The following is a 21854-nucleotide window of genomic DNA, read 5'->3' on the forward strand; positions in this document are numbered from 1 at the left end:
ATGGAGGGGACGGCGGCCGTCAGCCCCTGGGACTTGGGGGTCATCGGGGGGTATTTCCTCCTCGTCATCGCCGTGGGGCTCTGGGTAGGGTCGCGCCTGCCCCCCAACCTTCCCCTCCCCCCATCTCCCCACATCCATAAGTGACCCCCCGGACCCCTAACTGCTCCCCCCTGGACCCCTAACTACCCCCACCCGGACCCATAACTGCCCCCCGGACCCCTAACTGACCTCCCTTGGGACCCCTAACTGCTCCCCTGGACCCATAACTGCCCCCCCAGACCCCTAACTGCCCCCCCGGACCCCTAACTGCTCCCCCCTGGACCCCTAACTATCCCCCCAAACCCCTAACTGTCCCCCTGACCCCTAAGTGACCTCCCTTGCGACCCCTAACTGCCCCCCTGGACCCATAACTGCCCCCCGGACCCCTAACTGACCTCCCTTGGGACCCCTAACCGCCCTCTGGGACCCATAACTGACCCCCCCAGGACCCCTAACTGCCCCCCCAAACCCCTAACTGCCCTCTGGGACCCATAACTGACGCCCTGGGACCCCTAACTGACAACCTGGACCCCTAACTGCCCTCTTGGGACCCCTAACTGCCCCCCTGGCCCCATAACTGACCTCCCTTGGGACCCCTAAGTGACGCCCCAGACCCCTGTCTACTCCCCTGGACCCCTAAGTGCAACCTTGGGACCCCTAACTGCCCCCCCGAACCCCTAACTGCCCTCTGGGACCCCTAACTGACCCCCCGGGACCCCTAACTGACCACCCGGACCCCTAACTGACCTTCCTTGGGACCCCTAAGTGCCCCCCAGACCCCTAACCGCCCTCTTGGGACCCCTAACTGAGCCCCTGGACCCGTAACTACCCCCTGGTCCCCTAAATGACCCCCAAGTACCTTCTTGGGACCCCTAAGTACCCCCCTGAGACCCCTAAGTGCCCCCCCCAGACCCCTATATGCCCCTTGGGACCCCTAACTGCCCCCCCCGGGCCCCCCATTTCCTCCCCCCATTGACCCGGCCCCACTGAGTGACCTAGAACCTGCCCCACGATGGCCCTAGACGCCCCCGCGTCCCCTATGGGGCACCCCACAACCCTCCACGACCCCCCCAAGACCCCCAGGGACCCCCCCAAGACCTCCCCCAACCCCACAACTCCCCCCCCCACCCCCTTGGCCCCACACTTCCCCCCCACACATTGACCCAGCCCCATTGAATGACCTAGAACCACCCCACGATGGCCCTAGACGCCCCCGCGTCTGCCATGGGGCACCCCCCAACCCCCCATGACCCCCCCCCAAGATCTCCCCCACCCCACAACTCCCCCCCCCCACCCCCTTGGCCCCACACTTCCCCCCCACACATTGACCCAGCCCCATTGAATGACCTAGAACCACCCCACGATGGCCCGAGACGCCCCCACGTCTGCCATGGGGCACCCCCCAACCACCCCCATGACCCCCCAAGATCCCCCCCCACCCCACAAATCCCCCCCCCCCACCCCCTTGGCCCCACACTTTCTCCCCACAGGCTGACCCGGCCCCATTGAGTGACCTAGAACCTGCCCCACGATGGCCCCAGACGCCCCCGCGGCCCCTGTGGGGCACCCCACAACCCCCCCATCACCCCCCAAGATCCCCCACAACCCCACAACTCCCCCCCCCCACCACCCCCTTGGCCCCACACTTCCCCCCACCCCCATTGCCCCATTGCCCCCCCCCCGCCCCATTGAGTGACCTAGAACCCCACAATTTCCCACAATTCCCTGCCCCCCCCCGCACCCCTCCCCCCCCCCCCCCCCGGGTTGTTTTTTTGACCCCTGTGACCCCCGGGGGGGGGGGGGGGCGTTAATCATTACCCACAATGCCCCGGGGGGGGCTGGTAACGGGGCCCCAATTAGTCGGGGTCGGGCGGGGGCTGGTGCCCGCGGGGTTAATGAGTGACTGGGAGCACTGGGAGCACTGGGAGCGGGGGGGGCGCCTCTACTGGGAGGGCTGGGGGCACCGGCCGCCCTTATACTGGGAGCACTGGGAGCCCCGTACTGGGAGCACTGGTGTCCTGTTACTGGGAGCACTGGGAGCACTGGTGGCCCAATACTGGGAGCACTGGGAGCACTGGTGGCCCAATACTGGGAGCACTGGTTGCCCTTATACTGGGAGCACTAGGGGCACTGGTGTCCTGTTACTGGGAGCACTGGGAGCACTGATTGCCCTTATACTGGGAGTACTGGTGTCTCCGTACTGGGACTACTGGTGGCCCCATACTGGGAGCGCTGGGGGCACTGGTTGCCCTTATACTGGGAGTACTGGTGGCCCCATACTGGGAGCACTGGGGGCCCTGTACTGGGAGGGCTGGTACCCCTGTACTGGGAGCACTGGTGACTCCTATACTGGGAGGGCTGGGGGCACTGGTTGCCCTTATACTGGGAGCACTGGTGTCCCCGTACTGGGAGCACTGGTGCCCCGTTACTGGGAGCACTGGTGTCCCCATACTGGGACTACTGGTGTCCTGTTACTGGGAGCGCTGGAGGCACTGGTTGCCCTTATACTGGGAGCACTGGTGCCCCTGTACTGGGACCACCGGGAGAACTGGTGTCCCCATACTGGGACTACTGGTGGCCCCATACTGGGAGCACTGGGAGCACTGGTGACTGTCATACTAGGAGGGCTGGGAGCACTGGTCGCCCTTATACTGCGAGCACTGGTGGCGCCATACTGGGAGCACTGGTCGCCCTTATACTGGGAGCACTGGTGGCGCCATACTGGGAGCACTGGTCGCCCTTATATTGGGAGCACTGGTGGCGCCATACTGGGAGCACTGGTCGCCCTTATACTGGGAGCACTGGGGGCCCTGTACTGGGAGCACTGGTGCCCCGTTACTGGGACTACTGGTGGCCCCACACTGGGAGCACTGGGAGCACTGGTGACTCCTATACTGGGAGGGCTGGGGGCACTGGTTGCCCTTATACTGGGAGCACTGGTGCCCCGTTACTGGGAGCACTGGGAGTACTGGTGTCTCCATACTGGGACTACTGGTGGCCCCATACTGGGAGCACTGGGAGCACTGGTGACTCTCATACTGGGAGGGCTGGGAGCACTGGTTACCCTTATAATGGGAGTACTGGTGGCCCCGTACTGGGAGCACTGGGGGCCCTGTACTGGGAGGGCTGGTGCCCCTGTACTGGGAGCACTGGTGACTCCTATACTGGGAGGGCTGGGGGCACTGGTTGCCCTTATACTGGGAGCACTGGTGCCCCGTTACTGGGAGCACTGGTGTCCCCATACTGGGACTACTGGTGTCCTGTTACTGGGAGCGCTGGGGGCACTGGTTGCCCTTATACTGGGAGCACTGGTGGCCCCGTACTGGGAGCACTGGGGACCCTGTACTGGGAGGGCTGGTACCCTTGTACTGGGAGCACTGGTGACTCCTATACTGGGAGGGCTGGGGGCACTGGTTGCCCTTATACTGGGAGCACTGGTGTCCCCGTACTGGGAGCACTGGTGCCCCTTATACTGGGAGCACTGGTGTCCCCATACTGGGACTACTGGTGTCCTGTTACTGGGAGCACTGGGAGTACTGGTGTCTCCGTACTGGGACTACTGGTGGCCCCATACTGGGAGTGCTGGGAGCACTGGTGACTCTCATACTGGGAGGGCTGGGAGCACTGGTCACCCTTATACTGGGAGCACTGGGGGCCCTGTACTGGGAGGGCTGGTACCCCTGTACTGGGAGCACTGGTGACTCCTATACTGGGAGGGCTGGGGGCACTGGTTGCCCTTATACTGGGAGCACTGGTGTCCCCGTACTGGGAGCACTGGTGTCCTGTTACTGGGAGCACTGGGAGTACTGGTGTCTCCGTACTGGGACTACTGGTGGCCCCATACTGGGAGCGCTGGGAGCACTGGTGACTCTCATACTGGGAGGGCTGGGAGCACTGGTCACCCTTATACTGGGAGCACTGGGGGCCCTGTACTGGGAGGGCTGGTGCCCCTGTACTGGGAGCACTGGTGACTCTCATACTGGGAGGGCTGGGGGCACTGGTTGCCCTTATACTGGGAGCACTGGTGCCCCGTTACTGGGAACACTGGGAGTACTGGTGTCTCCGTACTGGGACTACTGGTGGCCCCATACTGGGAGGGCTGGGAGCACTGGTCACCCTTATACTGGGAGCACTGGGGGCCCTGTACTGGGAGGGCTGGTGCCCCTGTACTGGGAGCACTGGTGACTCTCATACTGGGAGGGCTGGGAGCACTGGTTGCCCTTATACTGGGAGCACTGGAGTCCTGTTACTGGGAGGGCTGGGAGCACTGGTGTCCCCTTACTGAGGGCACTGGTTGCCCTTATACTGGGAGCAGTGGTGGCGCCATACTGGGAGCACTGGTGTCCTGTTACTGGGGGCACTGGTGGCCCCTGTACTGGGAGCACTGGTGTCCCGTTACTGGGAGCACTGGTGTCCCCGCAGTCCCTGCGCCGGGGGAACCGCAGCACCATCAGCGGGTACTTCCTGGCCGGGAGGAGCATGGCCTGGGGACCCGTGAGTGACAGGGGGACGGGGGACATGGGGACATGGGGGGACATGGGGGGACATGGGGGGACATGGGGGACATGGGGGGACATGGGGGGACATGGGGACATGGGGGGACATGGGGGACATGGGGGACATGGGGGGACATGGGGGGACATGGGGACATGGGGGGACATGGGGGACATGGGGGACATGGGGGGACATGGGGACATGGGGACATGGGGGGACATGGGGGGACATGGGGGGACATGGGGACATGGGGGAGATGGGGGGACATGGGGGGACATGGGGACACATGGGGACATGGGGGACATGGGGGACATGGGGGGACATGGGGGGACATGGGGGACATGGGGACATGGGGGACATGGGGGGACATGGGGGGACATGGGGGGACATGGGGGACATGGGGACATGGGGGACATGGGGGGACATGGGGGGACATGGGGGGACATGGGGACATGGGGGACATGGGGACATGGGGACATGGGGGACATGGGGGGACATGGGGACATGGGGGGACATGGGGACATGGGGACATGGGGACATGGGGGGACATGGGGGGACATGGGGGGACATGGGGACATGGGGGGACATGGGGGGACATGGGGACATGGGGACATGGGGACATGGGGACATGGGGGGACATGGGGACATGGGGACATGGGGGACATGGGGGGACATGGGGGACATGGGGGGACATGGGGACATGGGGACATGGGGACATGGGGGACATGGGGGGACATGGGGGACATGGGGGACATGGGGGGACATGGGGGGACATGGGGACATGGGGGACATGGGGGGACATGGGGGACATGGGGGACATGGGGGAGATGGGGGAGATGGGGGACATGGGGACATGGGGACATGGGGACATGGGGGACATGGGGGGACATGGGGACATGGGGGGACATGGGGGACATGGGGACATGGGGGGACATGGGGACATGGGGGACATGGGGGGACATGGGGGGACATGGGGGACATGGGGGACATGGGGGGACATGGGGGGACATGGGGGACATGGGGGGACATGGGGGACATGGGGACATGGGGGACATGGGGGACATGGGGACATGGGGGGACATGGGGACATGGGGGACATGGGGGGACATGGGGGACATGGGGACATGGGGGACATGGGGGGACATGGGGACATGGGGGACATGGGGACATGGGGGACATGGGGGGACATGGGGACATGGGGGGACATGGGGGACATGGGGACATGGGGGACATGGGGGACATGGGGGGACATGGGGGACATGGGGGACATGGGGGGACATGGGGGGACATGGGGACATGGGGACATGGGGGGACATGGGGGGATGTGGGGACATGGGGACATGGGGGGACATGGGGGACATGGGGGGACATGGGGACATGGGGACATGGGGGGACATGGGGGGATGTGGGGACATGGGGACATGGGGACATGGGGGGACATGGGGGACATGGGGGACATGGGGGACATGGGGACATGGGGACATGGGGGGACATGGGGGGACATGGGGGACATGGGGGACATGGGGGGACATGGGGACATGGGGGGACATGGGGGACATGGGGACATGGGGACATGGGGGGACATGGGGACATGGGGGACATGGGGGGACATGGGGGACATGGGGGACATGGGGGGACATGGGGGGACATGGGGGACATGGGGGACATGGGGGGACATGGGGGGACATGGGGACATGGGGGAGATGGGGGGACATGGGGACATGGGGGACATGGGGACATGGGGACATGGGGGGACATGGGGACATGGGGGACATGGGGGGACATGGGGGGACATGGGGGGACATGGGGACATGGGGACATGGGGACATGGGGGGACATGGGGACATGGGGGACATGGGGGGACATGGGGACATGGGGGGACATGGGGGACATGGGGACATGGGGGAGATGGGGGGACATGGGGACATGGGGGGACATGGGGACATGGGGGGACATGGGGGGACATGGGGACATGGGGGGACATGGGGGACATGGGGACATGGGGGAGATGGGGGGACATGGGGACATGGGGGGACATGGGGACATGGGGGACATGGGGGGACATGGGGACATGGGGGGACATGGGGGACATGGGGACATGGGGGAGATGGGGGGACATGGGGACATGGGGGGACATGGGGACATGGGGGACATGGGGGACATGGGGACATGGGGACATGGGGGGACATGGGGGACATGGGGGGACATGGGGGGACATGGGGGGACATGGGGACATGGGGGGACATGGGGGACATGGGGGACATGGGGGGACATGGGGGGACATGGGGACATGGGGGACATGGGGGGACATGGGGGACATGGGGGGACACGGGGGGACACGGGGGGACATGGGGACATGGGGGACATGGGGGGACATGGGGGGACATGGGGGGACATGGGGACATGGGGGACATGGGGGGACATGGGGGACATGGGGGGACATGGGGGGACATGGGGACATGGGGACATGGGGGACATGGGGGGACATGGGGGGACATGGGGACATGGGGGGACATGGGGGACATGGGGGGACATGGGGGGACATGGGGACATGGGGGACATGGGGACATGGGGACATGGGGGACATGGGGGGACATGGGGACATGGGGGGACATGGGGACATGGGGGACATGGGGGGACATGGGGGGACATGGGGGGACATGGGGGACATGGGGGACATGGGGACATGGGGACATGGGGACATGGGGGGACATGGGGGGACATGGGGGGACATGGGGGGACATGGGGACATGGGGGGACATGGGGGGACATGGGGACATGGGGACATGGGGGGACATGGGGAACATGGGGGACATGGGGACATGGGGGGACATGGGGGGACATGGGGGACATGGGGACATGGGGGACATGGGGGGACATGGGGGGACATGGGGACATGGGGGGACATGGGGGGACATGGGGGGACATGGGGGACATGGGGGGACATGGGGGGACACGGGGGGACATGGGGGACATGGGGGACATGGGGACATAGGGGACATGGGGGACATGGGGGACATGGGGACATGGGGGGACATGGGGACATGGGGGACATGGGGACATGGGGACATGGGGGACATGGGGGGACATGGGGGACATGGGGGGACATGGGGACATGGGGACATGGGGACATGGGGGACATGGGGGGACATGGGGGACATGGGGACATGGGGGGACATGGGGGGACATGGGGACATGGGGGACATGGGGGGACATGGGGGACATGGGGGACATGGGGGAGATGGGGGAGATGGGGGACATGGGGGACATGGGGGGACATGGGGGACATGGGGGGACATGGGGGGACATGGGGGACATGGGGGGACATGGGGACATGGGGACATGGGGGACATGGGGGGACATGGGGACATGGGGACATGGGGGGACATGGGGGGATGTGGGGACATGGGGACATGGGGGGACATGGGGGGATGTGGGGACATGGGGACATGGGGGGACATGGGGGGACATGGGGGACATGGGGACATGGGGACATGGGGGGACATGGGGGGACATGGGGACATGGGGACATGGGGGGACATGGGGGGATGTGGGGACATGGGGACATGGGGGGACATGGGGGACATGGGGGGACATGGGGACATGGGGACATGGGGGGACATGGGGGGATGTGGGGACATGGGGACATGGGGGGACATGGGGGACATGGGGGACATGGGGGACATGGGGACATGGGGACATGGGGACACATGGGGACACATGGGGGGACATGGGGGACATGGGGGGACATGGGGACATGGGGGGACATGGGGGACATGGGGACATGGGGACATGGGGGGACATGGGGGACATGGGGGACATGGGGGGACATGGGGGGACATGGGGGGACATGGGGGACATGGGGGACATGGGGGACATGGGGACATGGGGGACATGGGGGACATGGGGGGACATGGGGACATGGGGACATGGGGACATGGGGGACATGGGGACATGGGGGGACATGGGGGGACATGGGGGGACATGGGGACATGGGGACATGGGGACATGGGGGGACATGGGGACATGGGGGACATGGGGGGACATGGGGACATGGGGGGACATGGGGGACATGGGGACATGGGGGAGATGGGGGGACATGGGGACATGGGGGGACATGGGGACATGGGGGGACATCGGGGGACATGGGGACATGGGGGGACATGGGGGACATGGGGACATGGGGGAGATGGGGGGACATGGGGACATGGGGGGACATGGGGACATGGGGGACATGGGGGACATGGGGACATGGGGGGACATGGGGGACATGGGGACATGGGGGAGATGGGGGGACATGGGGACATGGGGGGACATGGGGACATGGGGGACATGGGGGACATGGGGACATGGGGACATGGGGGGACATGGGGGACATGGGGGGACATGGGGGGACATGGGGGGACATGGGGACATGGGGGGACATGGGGGACATGGGGACATGGGGGGACATGGGGGGACATGGGGACATGGGGGACATGGGGGGACATGGGGGACATGGGGGACATGGGGGGACATGGGGGGACATGGGGGACATGGGGGGACATGGGGACATGGGGGGACATGGGGGACATGGGGACATGGGGACATGGGGGGACATGGGGACATGGGGGACATGGGGGGACATGGGGGACATGGGGGACATGGGGGGACATGGGGGGACATGGGGACATGGGGGACATGGGGGGACATGGGGGACATGGGGGACATGGGGGACATGGGGGGACATGGGGGGACATGGGGACATGGGGGAGATGGGGGGACATGGGGACATGGGGACATGGGGACATGGGGGGACATGGGGACATGGGGGACATGGGGGGACATGGGGACATGGGGGGACATGGGGGGACATGGGGACATGGGGGACATGGGGGACATGGGGGACATGGGGACATGGGGGACATGGGGGACATGGGGGGACATGGGGACATGGGGACATGGGGGACATGGGGGACATGGGGGGACATGGGGACATGGGGGACATGGGGGACATGGGGGGACATGGGGGGACATGGGGACATGGGGGACATGGGGGACATGGGGGGACATGGGGGGACATGGGGACATGGGGACATGGGGGACATGGGGGACATGGGGGGACATGGGGACATGGGGACATGGGGGACATGGGGACATGGGGGACATGGGGGGACATGGGGGGACATGGGGACATGGGGGACATGGGGGACATGGGGACATGGGGGACATGGGGGACATGGGGGGACATGGGGACATGGGGACATGGGGGACATGGGGGACATGGGGGGACATGGGGACATGGGGACATGGGGACATGGGGGACATGGGGGACATGGGGGGACATGGGGACATGGGGACATGGGGGACATGGGGGACATGGGGGGACATGGGGACATGGGGACATGGGGGACATGGGGGACATGGGGGGACATGGGGGGACATGGGGGACATGGGGGGACATGGGGGACATGGGGGGACATGGGGACATGGGGACATGGGGACATGGGGGGACATGGGGGGACATGGGGGACATGGGGACATGGGGGACATGGGGGACATGGGGGGACATGGGGACGTGGGGACATGGGGACATGGGGGACATGGGGACATGGGGGACATGGGGGACATGGGGGGACATGGGGACATGGGGACATGGGGGACATGGGGGGACATGGGGGACATGGGGGGACATGGGGACATGGGGACATGGGGGACATGGGGGGACATGGGGGGACATGGGGGGACATGGGGACATGGGGACATGGGGACATGGGGGGACATGGGGGGACATGGGGGACATGGGGACATGGGGGACATGGGGGACATGGGGGGACATGGGGACATGGGGACATGGGGACATGGGGGGACATGGGGGGACATGGGGGACATGGGGACATGGGGGACATGGGGGACATGGGGGGACATGGGGACATGGGGGACATGGGGACATGGGGACATGGGGGGACATGGGGGGACATGGGGGACATGGGGGACATGGGGGGACATGGGGACATGGGGGACATGGGGACATGGGGGACATGGGGACATGGGGGGACATGGGGGGACATGGGGGACATGGGGACATGGGGACATGGGGGGACATGGGGGGACATGGGGGACATGGGGGACATGGGGGGACATGGGGGACATGGGGGGACATGGGGACATGGGGACATGGGGACATGGGGGGACATGGGGGGACATGGGGGACATGGGGACATGGGGGACATGGGGGACATGGGGGGACATGGGGACATGGGGACATGGGGACATGGGGGGACATGGGGACATGGGGGACATGGGGGACATGGGGACATGGGGGACATGGGGGACATGGGGACATGGGGGACATGGGGACATGGGGGACATGGGGGGACATGGGGGACATGGGGGACATGGGGGACATGGGGGACATGGGGACATGGGGACATGGGGGACATGGGGGGACATGGGGACATGGGGACATGGGGACATGGGGGACATGGGGACATGGGGGGACATGGGGGGACATGGGGGACATGGGGACATGGGGACATGGGGACATGGGGGACATGGGGGGACATGGGGGGACATGGGGGACATGGGGACATGGGGGACATGGGGGGACATGGGGGGACATGGGGACATGGGGGACATGGGGACATGGGGGGACATGGGGGACATGGGGGACATGGGGGGATATGGGGGGACATGGGGGGACATGTTGACATGGGGGACATGGGGGGACATGGGGACATGGGGGGACATGGGGGACATGGGGACATGGGGGACATGGGGGACATGGGGACATGGGGGGACATGGGGGACATGGGGATGTGGGGACACAGGGGCTGTGTGGCCGTGGGTGTCCCCCCGTGTCCCCGTGTCCCCTCGTGTCCCCACGCCGCGTGTCCCCGTGTCCCCCCCAGGTGGGCGCCTCCCTCTTCGCCAGTAACATCGGCTCCGGGCACTTCGTGGGGCTGGCGGGGACGGGGGCGGCCGGGGGCATCGCCGTGGGGGGCTTCGAGTGGAGTGTGAGTCCCCCCCCCCCCCCGCCCCCTATAGACCCCTACGGACCCCTACGGACCCCTGTGGACCCTATAGACCCCTACGGACCCTATAGATCCCTATAGACCTCTACGGACCCCCTCAGACACTATAGATCCTATAGACCCCTGTAGACCCCTATAGACCCCTACAGACCCCCCCAGACCCCTACAGACCCTATAGACCCCTATAGACACCTATGGACCCCTATGGACCCCACGGACCCCTAGAGACCCCTATGGACCATATAGACCCCTACAGACCCCCCCAGACCCCTACGGACCCCTATGGACCCTATAGACTCCTACAGACCCCCCCGCCCCCTACCGACCCCTATAGACCCCTATGGACCCCTACGGACCCCTATGGACCCCCTACGGACCCCTATGGACCCCTATGGACCCCTATGGACCCTATAGACCCCTATGGACCCCCCAACCCCTACGGACCCTATAGACCCCTATAGACCTCTATGGACCCCCTCAGACCCTATAGATCCTACAGACCCCTATGGACCCCTATAGACCCCTACGGACCCCCCCAGACCCCCCCAGACCCCTACAGACCCCTATAGACACCTATGGACCCCTATGGACCCCACGGACCCCTAGAGACCCCTATGGACCATATAGACCCCTATGGACCATATAGACCCCTACAGACCCCCCCAGACCCCTACGGACCCCTATGGACCCTATAGACTCCTACAGACCCCCCCGCCCCCTACCGACCCCTATAGACCCCTACGGACCCCTACGGACCCCTATAGACCCCCTACGGACCCCTATGGACCCCTATGGACCCCTATGGACCCTATAGACCCCTATGGACCCCCCAACCCCTACGGACCCTATAGACCCCTATAGACCTCTATGGACCCCCACAGACCCTATAGATCCTACAGACCCCTGTAGACCCCTATAGACCCCTACGGACCCCCCCAGACCCCCCCAGACCCCTACAGACCCTATAGACCTCCACAGACCCCTATAGACCCCTACGGACCCCCCCAGACCCCTACAGACCCTATAGACCCCTATAGACACCTATGGAACCCTATGGACCCCACGGACCCCTAGAGACCCCTATGGACCATATAGACCCCTACAGACCCCCCCAGACCCCTACGGACCCTATAGACTCCTACAGACCCCCCCCGCCCCCTACCGACCCCTATAGACCCCTACGGACCCCTACAGACCCCTATGGACCCCTACAGACCCCTATGGACCCTATAGACCCCTATGGACCCCCCGACCCCTACGGACCCTATAGACCCCTATAGACCTCTACAGACCCCCTCAGACACTATAGATCCTATAGACCCCTATAGACCCCTATAGACCCCTACGGACCCCCCCAGACCCTATAGATCCTATAGACCCCTACGGACCCCTACAGACCCCTATGGACCCTATAGACCCCTATGGACCCCCCAACCCCTACAGACCCTATAGACCCCTATGGACCCTATAGACCCCTACAGACACCCCCCCCCCAGACGCCTACGGACCCCTATGGACCCTACAGACTCCTACAGACCCCATGGACCCTATAGACCCTATGGACCCCGCAGACCCCTACAGACCCCATGGACCCTATAAACCCCTACGGACCCCCCCAGACCCTATAGATCCTATAGACCACTATGGACCCTATAGACTCCTATGGACCCCTATAGACCCCTATAGACCCCCCACAGACCCCATAGACCCCTATAGATCCTATAGACCCCTGTGGACCCCCCCCCCCAAAGCCCTATGGACACTATAGACCCTACAGACCCCTATAGATTCTATAGACCCCCACAGACCCCACAGACCCCTATAGATCCTTTAGACCCTATGGACCCTATAGACTCCTATGGACCCCTATAGACCCTATAGATCCCCATGGACCCCTATAGACCCCTATAGATCCTCTAGACCCTATAGACCCCTATGGACCCCTATAGATCCTACAGACCCCTGTAGGCCCCATAGAGCCCCTATAGACCCCCATTGACCCCGCCCATTGACCCCACCCATTGACCACGCCCATTGACCCCACCCATTCGTTCCATTGACCCCACCCATTGACGCACCCACTGACCCCATTGACCCCACCCACTGACCCCACCCACTGACCCCATTGACCCCACCCATTGACCACGCCCCTTGACCCCCCCCATGGACCGCACTAATTCCCCCGCCCATTGACCCCGCCCATTGACCCCTTTAACCACGCCCATCGACTGCACCCACTGACCCCACTGACCGCCCATTGACCCCACCCAGTGACCCCCCATTGACCCCACCCAGTGACCCCACCCCTTGAGCCCACCCCTTGACCGTGCACATTGACCACGCCCATTGACCCCACCCACTGACCACGCCCCTTGACCCCCCATCGACCCCACGAATTCCCACGCCCATTGACCCCACCCATTGACCCCATTGACCCCACCCATTGACCCCACCCATTGACCCCTTTGACCACGCCCATTGACCCCACCCATTGACCCCATTGACCCCATCCATTGACCCCGCCCATTGACCCCTTTGACCACGCCCATCCACTGCACCCACTGACCCCATTGACCCCGCCCTTGACCCCACCCATTGATCCCGCCATTGACCCCACCCATTGACCCCATTGACCCCACCCAGTGACCCATTGACCCCGCCCATTGACCCCGCCCATTAACCCCTTTAACCACGCCCATTGACTGCACCCACCGATCCCGTTGACCCCACCCCTTGCCCCACCCCTTGCCCCCATTGACCCCATTGACCCCACCCCTTGCCCCCATTGGCCCCATTGACCCCACCCCTTGCCCCCATTGACCCCATTGACCCCACCCCTTCCCCGTTGACCCCGCCCCTGACCCCGCCCCCTGCCCCGCCCCCAGGGGATGTTCATTGTGCTGCTGCTGGGCTGGATCTTCGTCCCCATCTACCTGCGGGCGGGGGTGAGTGGGGGGGGGGGGTGTGGGTGGTGGGGGGGCGTGGCCACGTGGGGCGTGGTCTCGGGGGGGCGGGGCTTAGCGGGCGGGGGGGCGGGGCCTCGGGGTGGGGGAGGGTCGTAGAGAGGCTCCGGGGCCGGGATGCCTTTGAGGGGTGATTTTGGGGGGGGGGGGGGGGGGGGGGCCGCACTCCTGGGTGCCCCCCCCGCCCCCCGCGTGCCTGGGCCCCCCCCCCCCCGACGCCGGGGTGTCCCCGCCCGCCCCCCCCCAGGTGGCCACAATGCCCGAGTACCTGGGCAAGCGCTTCGGGGGGGGCCGCATCCAGCTGTACCTGGCGCTGCTCTCCCTGGGGCTCTACGTCTCCACCAAGATCTCGGTACGGGGCCGCGGGGGGGGCTATGGGGGCTATAGGGGCTATGGGGGCTATGGGGGGGCTATAGGGGCTATGGGGGCTATGGGGTCTATAGGGGCTATGGGGGGGCTATAGGGGCTATAGGGGCTACGGGGGCTATGGGGGCTATAGGGGCTATGGGGGGGCTATAGGGGCTATGGGGGGGGCTATAGGGGCTATGGGGGCTATAGGGGCTATGGGGGGGCTATAGGGGCTATAGGGGCTACGGGGGCTATGGGGGCTATGGGGGGGCTATAGGGGCTATGGGGGGGCTATAGGGGCTATGGGGTCTATAGGGGCTATGGGGGGGCTATAGGGGCTATAGGGGCTATGGGGTCTATAGGGGCTATGGGGGGGCTATAGGGGCTATAGGGGCTATGGGGGCTATAGGGGCTATGGGGGGGCTATAGGGGCTGTAGGGGCTACAGGGGCTATGGGGGAGCTATAGGGGCTATAGGGGCTATGGGGGGGGCTATAGGGGCCACAGGAGCTATAGGGGCTATAGGGGCTATGGAGTCTATAGGGGCTATGGGGGGGCTATAGGGGCTATGGGGGCTATGGGGTCTATAGGGGCTATGGGGGGGCTATAGGGGCTATTGGGGGGCTATGGGGGCTATGGGGTCTATAGGGGCTATGGGGGGGCTATAGGGGATATAGGGGCTATGGGGGCTATAGGGGCTATGGGGGGGCTATAGGGGCTATAGGGGCTATGGGGGGGCTATAGGGGCTATGGGGGGGCTATAGGGGCTATTGGGGGGCTATGGGGGCTATGGGGTCTATAGGGGCTATGGGGGGGCTATAGGGGCTATAGGAGCTATGGGGGCTATAGGGGCTATGGGGGGGCTATAGGGGCTATAGGGGCTACGGGGGCTATGGGGGCTATGGGGGGGCTATAGGGGCTATGGGGGGGGCTATAGGGGCTATGGGGTCTATAGGGGCTATGGGGGGGGCTATAGGGGCTATAGGGGCTATAGGGGCTATGGGGGCCACAGGGGCTATAGGGGCTATGGGGGCTATGGGGTCTATAGGGACTATGGGGGGGCTATAGGGGCTATTGGGGGGCTATGGGGGCTGTGGGGGCTATGGGGTCTATAGGGGCTATGGGGGGGCTATAGGGGCTATAGGGGCTATGGGGGCTATGGGGGCTAAGGGGGAGGCTATAGGGGCTATGGGGGCTATGGGGGGGACTATAGGGGCTATAGGGGCTAAGGGGTCTATGGGGGAGATATGGGGGCTACAGGGGCTATAGAGGCTATGGGGGCCACAGGGGCTATAGGGGCTATGGGGGCTATAGGGGCTATGGGGGGGCTATAGGGGCTATAGGGGCCACAGGGGCTATAGGGGCTATGGGGGGGCTATAGGGGCTATAGGGGCCACAGGGGCTATAGGGGCTAGGGGGGGGCTATAGGGGGGGCCAGAGGGGCTATAGGGGGGCCAGAGGAGGGGCTACAGGGGCTATAGGGGCCACAGGGGCTATAGGGGCCACAGGGGGGGCTATAGGGGCCACAGGGTCTGTAGGGGCCATGGGGGGGGCTATAGGGGGGGCTATAGGGGGGGCCAGAGGGGCTATAGGGGTGCCAAAAGGGTTATAGGGGTTGTAGGGGGGGCCACAGGGGCCAGAGTGTCTATAGGGGCTGTAGGGGCTATAGGGGTCATGGGGCGCCCATAGGGGCTATAGGGGGCTATAGGGGTCATAGGGGGGCCATAGGGGCTATAGGGGGTCTATAGTGGCCATAGGGAATTAGAGGGGCCATAGGGGCTATAGGGGGGGGCCAGAGGGGCTATAGGGCCATAGGGGCTATGGGGGGGCCATAGGGGCCATAGGGGGCTAAGGGGCTATAGCAGGGGCTATAGGGGCTATGGGGTCTGTGGGGTCCCTATAGGGATGGAGAGCTCCCTATGGGGTCTGTAGGGCCCCTAAGGGGTTTGGGGTGTCCCTATGGGGTCTGGTGTTCCCTATACGGGGTGTGTGGGCCCTATGGGGTTTGTGGGGCCCCTATGGGGTCGGGGAGTTCCCTATAGGGTTTAGGGGGTCCCTCTGGGGTCTGGGGGTCCCTATGGGGTTTAGGGGCTCCTATGAGGTCGGGGAGTTCCCTATAGGGACTGAGGGGCCCGTATGGGGTTCAGTGGACCCTATGGGGTCTGGGGGGTCCCTATAGGGTTTTGGAGGGTCCCTATAGGGCTGGAGAATTCCCTATGGGGTGTGGGGGTCCCTATGGGTTTTTGGGGGGGGGGGGTCCCTATAGGGCTGGAGAATTCCCTATAGGGTCTGGGGGTCCCTATAGGGCTGGAGAATTCCCTATAGGGTCTGGGGGTCCCTATAGGGGGTGTGTGGGCCCTATGGGTTTTGGTGGGTCCCTATAGGGCTGGAGAATTCCCTATGGGGCATGGGGGTCCCTATGGGGTTTGGGGTGTCCCTATAGGGTTTTGGAGGGTCCCTATAGGGCTGGAGAATTCCCTACGGAGTGTGTGTGTGTGGGGGGGGGTCCCTATGGGGTTCAGGGTGTCGCTATGGGGTTTTGGGGGGGGGGGGTCTCTATAGGGCTGGAGAATTCCCTATGGGGTGTGGGGGTCCCTATGGGGTTTTGGGGGGGGGGGGGTCTCTATAGGGATGGAGAATTCCCTATAGGCTCCTTGGGGGGGGGGGGGGGGGGGTTCCTATACGGCGTGTGTGGCCCCCCCCCATGGGGTTTCCCTATGGGGATGGAGAGGTCCCTATGGGGTGGGGGTGGGGGGGGGGGTGGGGTGGGGTGGGGGGGGCGTGTCTCCCTCTAGGCCCCGCCCCACAACCCCCCCCCCGCCCCCCCCCCAAGGTGGACATGTACTCGGGGGCCATCTTCATCCGGGAGGCGCTGGGCTGGGACCTGTACGCGGCCGTGGGGGCGCTGCTGGCCGTCACCGCCCTCTACACCATCACCGGTGGGGGGGGGAGGGGGGGGGGAGGGGCCTAAACGGGAGGAGAGGGGGGGCGGGGCCACAAAGGGCGGGGTCGGAATGGGCGGAGCCCAAAAGGGCTCATTTCCTAATGGCCGGTTTGGGGGGGGGCGGGGGGGGGCGGGGCCTAGAGGGAGGGGGCAGGGGCAATGGGGGCGTGGCCAATGGGGGCGTGGCCAATGGGGGCGTGGCCAAAAAAAAGGGGTTCGCCTGCAAGCGCTGCCCCGCGGAGGGGGCGTGGCCTGAGGGGAGGGGCGTGGCCTGTGCGCATGGCCCTATGGAGGGGGTGGGCGTGGCCGGAGGGGGCGTGGTTTGGGGGGGGGGACACACGCCATTGGTTCATCAGCAGGTGGGGGGGCGGGGGGCGTGCCGCAAAGGGGGCGGGGCCCCCGCGAATAGGGGGCGTGGTCAAACGGGGCACGTGACAGCCAAAGGGGCGGGGTCTCTTGGCGGTGGGTGGGGCGGGGTGGGCGTGGTTTGAGGGGGCGGGGCCTGACGCGCGGTGTGGGGGGGTCGGGGCCTGCAGGGGGGCTGGCGGCCCTGATGTACGCGGACCTGGTGCAGACCCTCATCATCATCGCCGGGGCCTCCGTGCTGGCCGGCTACGGTGGGACTGGGGGAACTGGGAGCACTGGGAGGGACTGGGGGGCCACTGGGAGGGACTGGGAGGGTACTGGGGGGGCACTGGGCGGCACTGGGAGGGCACTGGGCGGCACTGGGAGGGAACTGGGAGCACTGGGAGGGGAGTGGGGGGCACTGGGAGGGGAGTGGGGGGGTACTGGGAGGGGAGTGGGGGGCACTGGGCGGCACTGGGGGGGAACTGGGAGTGCTAGGAGGGGAGTGGGGGCACTGGGAGGGACTGGGAGGGTACTGGGGAGCACTGGGAGGGAACTGGGAGCACTGGGAAGGGACTGCGGGGCACTGGGAAGGGACTGGGAGGGAACTGGGAGCACTGGGAGGGGAGTGGGGGGCACTGAGAGGGACTGGGAGGGTACTGGGGAGCACTGGGAAAGGAGTGGGTGACACTGGGAGGGACTGGGAGGGTACTGGGGAGCACTGGGAGGGAACTGGGGGGCACTGGGAGGGACTGGGAGGGTACTGGGGAGCACTGGGAAAGGAGTGGGTGACACTGGGAGGGACTGGGAGGGTACTGGGGAGCACTGGGAGGGAACTGGGGGGCACTGGGAGGGACTGGGAGGGTACTGGGGGGAACTGGGAGGGTAATGGGGAGCAGTGGGAGGGGAGCGGGGGGAACTGGGAGGGACTGGGAGGGACTGGGGAGCACTGGGAGGGAACTGGGAGTGCTAGGAGGGGAGTGGGACGCACTGGGAGGGAACTGGGGAGCACTGGGAGGGGAGTGGGGTGCACTGGGAGGGACTGGGAGGGTACTGGGGAGCACTGGGAGGGGAGTGGGGGGCACTGGGAGGGACTGGGAGGGTACTGGGGGGCACTGGGAGGGACTGCGACGGAACTGGGGAGCACTGGGAGGGAGCTGGGGGGCACTAGGAGGGAAGTGGGAGCACTGGGAGGGGAGTGGGGGACACTGGGAGGGACTGAGAGGGTACTGGGGTGAACTGGGAGGGACTGGGAGTGGAGTGGGGGGCACTGGGAAGGACTGATAAGGAACTGGGAGCAGCGGGAGGGGAGTGAGGGGCACTGGGAGGGTACTGGGAGGGAAGTGGGAACACTGGCACCGAAGCGTGGGGGACTGGGAGGGAACTGGGAGCACTGGGAGGGGAGTGGGGGGCACTGGGTGGGACTGGGAGGGGGCTGGTGGCACTGGGAGGGGAGTGGGGAGCACTGGAAGGGTACTGGGGAGCACTGAGATGGAACTGGGAGCACTGGGAGGGGGGTGGGGGGCACTGGGAGGGACTGGGAGGCAGTGGCAGGTGCTGGAAGGGGACTGGGGTATGCTGGGAGGGGGCTGGGAAGGATCTGGGAGACACTGGGAGACACTGGGATATACTGGGAGACACTGGGAGCACTGGGAGGGGGGTGGGGGGCTCTGGGAGGGACTGGGGGAGCACGGGGGAGGTGCTGGGGGGGCACTGCGGGACAGTGGGAAGCACTGGGAGGTACTGGGAAGGAGCTGAGCGGCACTGGGAGGGACTGGAAAGCACTGGGAGGCGACTGGGAGGCACTGGGAAGCCCTGATAAGTTGTGGAGGGCGGTGCCGTCGTGCCGTACTGGTCTATACTGGTCGATACTGGTCCACGCTGGTGCTGGACCTCGCGCGGGAGCTCTGGGGGGGGTGCACCGGGCTGTACTGGGAGCACTGGGAGGGGGCCGCAGGAGCTGTGCTTCCCCCTCCCCCGCTGGCCCTTACTGGTCCCTACTGGTGTCCCCCACCCCGCAGCGCTGGGGGCGGTGGGGGGCTACGAGGGCCTGGTGGAGCGTTACCCCCTGGCCCTGCCCCCCAACGTGACGGGTCCCTGCGGCCGCCCCCGCCCCGACGCCTTCCACCTCCTGCGGCATCCCAGTACCGGGGACCTGCCCTGGCCCGGCCTCCTGCTGGGACTGGGCATCATCTCGGCCTGGTACTGGTGTACCGACCAGGTGGGACTGGCGAGGGACTGGGGGGGGGGGGGGGGGGGGGGCACTGGGAGGAGCTGGCAGGGACCTGGGGGCGTCGGGAGGCACCGGGGAGGGGACCGGGAGGCACTGGGAAGGGATCGGGAGGCACTGGGAAGTGCTGAGAGACGCTGGGAGGGGACTGGGAGGGGGTTGGGGGGCACTGGGAGGGGACTGGGGGGCACTGGGAGGGGGTTGGGGAGCACTGGGAAGGGATTGAGCGGCACTGGGAGGGGATTGAGGGGCACTGGGAGGGACTGGGAGGGGGTTGGGGGGCACTGGGAGGGGACTGGGGGGCACTGGGAGGGGATTGAGGGGCACTGGGAAGGGATTGGGGAACACTGGGAGGGGACTGGGAGGGACTGGGAAGGGATCGGAAGGCACTGGGAAGTGCTGAGAGACGCTGGGAGGGGACTGGGAGGGGGTTGGGGGGCACTGGGAGGGGACTGGGAAGGGACTGGGGGGCACTGGGAGGGAATTGAGGGGCACTGGGAAGGGATTGAGGGGCACTGGGAGGGACTGGGAAGGGATTGGGGAACATTGGGAGGGGACTGGGAGGGACTGGGAGGGGGTTGGGGGGCACTGGGAGGGGACTGGGAGGGGACTGGGGAGCACTGGGAAGGGATTGGGGGACACTGGGAAGGGATTGGGGGACACTGGGAAGGGACTGGGAGGGGATTGGGGAGCACTGGGAAGGGATTGAGGGGCACTGGGAGGGGGTTGGGGAGCACTGGGAGGGACTGGGAAGGGATTGGGGGACACTGGGAGGGGACTGGGAAGGGATTGAGGGGAACTGGGAGGGGATTGGGAGGCACTGGGAAGGCATTGAGGGGCACCAGGGGAGGCACTGGGAGGGGGCTGGGAAGTGCTGGGATGGGACTGGGAGGTACTGGGAGGGGACTGGGGGGACACTGGGAGGGACTGGGAAAGGATTGAGGGGAACTGGGAGGGAGTTGAGGGGCACTGAGAAGGGATTGAGGGGCACTGGGAGGGGATTGGGAGGGACTGGAAAGGGATTGGGGGGCACTGGGATGGGATTGGGAGGGACTGGGAAGTGCTGAGGGGCACTGGGAGGCACTGGGAAGGGATTGAGGGGCACTGGGAGGGGGTTGGGGGGCACTGGGAGGGACTGGAAAGGGATTAGGGGGCAGTGGGAGGGGGTTGGGAGGGACTGGGAGGGGGCTGGGAACTGCTGGGATGGGACTGGGAGGTACTGGGAGGGACTGGGAAGGGATTGAGGGGCACTGGGAGGGGGTTGGGGGGCGCTGGGAGGGACTGGGAAGGGATTGAGGGGCATTGGGAGGGGATTGGGAGGGACTGGGAAGTGCTGAGAGGCACTGGGAGGGCACTGGGAGGCACTGGGGAGGGATTGGGGGGCACTGGGAAGGGACTGGGAAGGGATTGGGGGGCACTGGGAAGGGACTGGGAGGGACTGGGAAGGGATCGGGAAGGGATCGGGAGGCACTGGGAAGT

The 21854-nt window shown here is 65.7% G+C and overlaps 2 protein-coding genes across 2 annotated transcripts in view; one reads left to right on the top strand and one right to left on the bottom strand.

Moving 5' to 3' along the window:
- LOC141735274 (sodium/glucose cotransporter 2-like) lies at positions 1-21525 on the top strand. Its single transcript, XM_074567884.1, has 9 exons — positions 1-84; positions 4462-4533; positions 11424-11528; positions 14432-14491; positions 14757-14861; positions 17690-17795; positions 18337-18417; positions 20167-20366; positions 21508-21525. The coding sequence occupies exons 1-9, from the start codon at positions 1-3 to the stop codon at positions 21523-21525; spliced, it is 831 nt and encodes a 276-aa protein (XP_074423985.1).
- The window catches only part of CD22 (CD22 molecule), a 6652-nt gene continuing 6319 nt past the window's right edge, over positions 21522-21854 (bottom strand). The window contains exon 6 of the mRNA XM_074567885.1: positions 21522-21552. Coding sequence (XP_074423986.1) covers positions 21522-21552 — 31 coding nt within the window. The remainder of the gene's footprint in view (positions 21553-21854) is intronic.

This window comes from Larus michahellis, chromosome 30 (genome assembly GCF_964199755.1).
Source record: "Larus michahellis chromosome 30, bLarMic1.1, whole genome shotgun sequence".
Lineage (NCBI taxonomy): Eukaryota > Metazoa > Chordata > Aves > Charadriiformes > Laridae > Larus > Larus michahellis.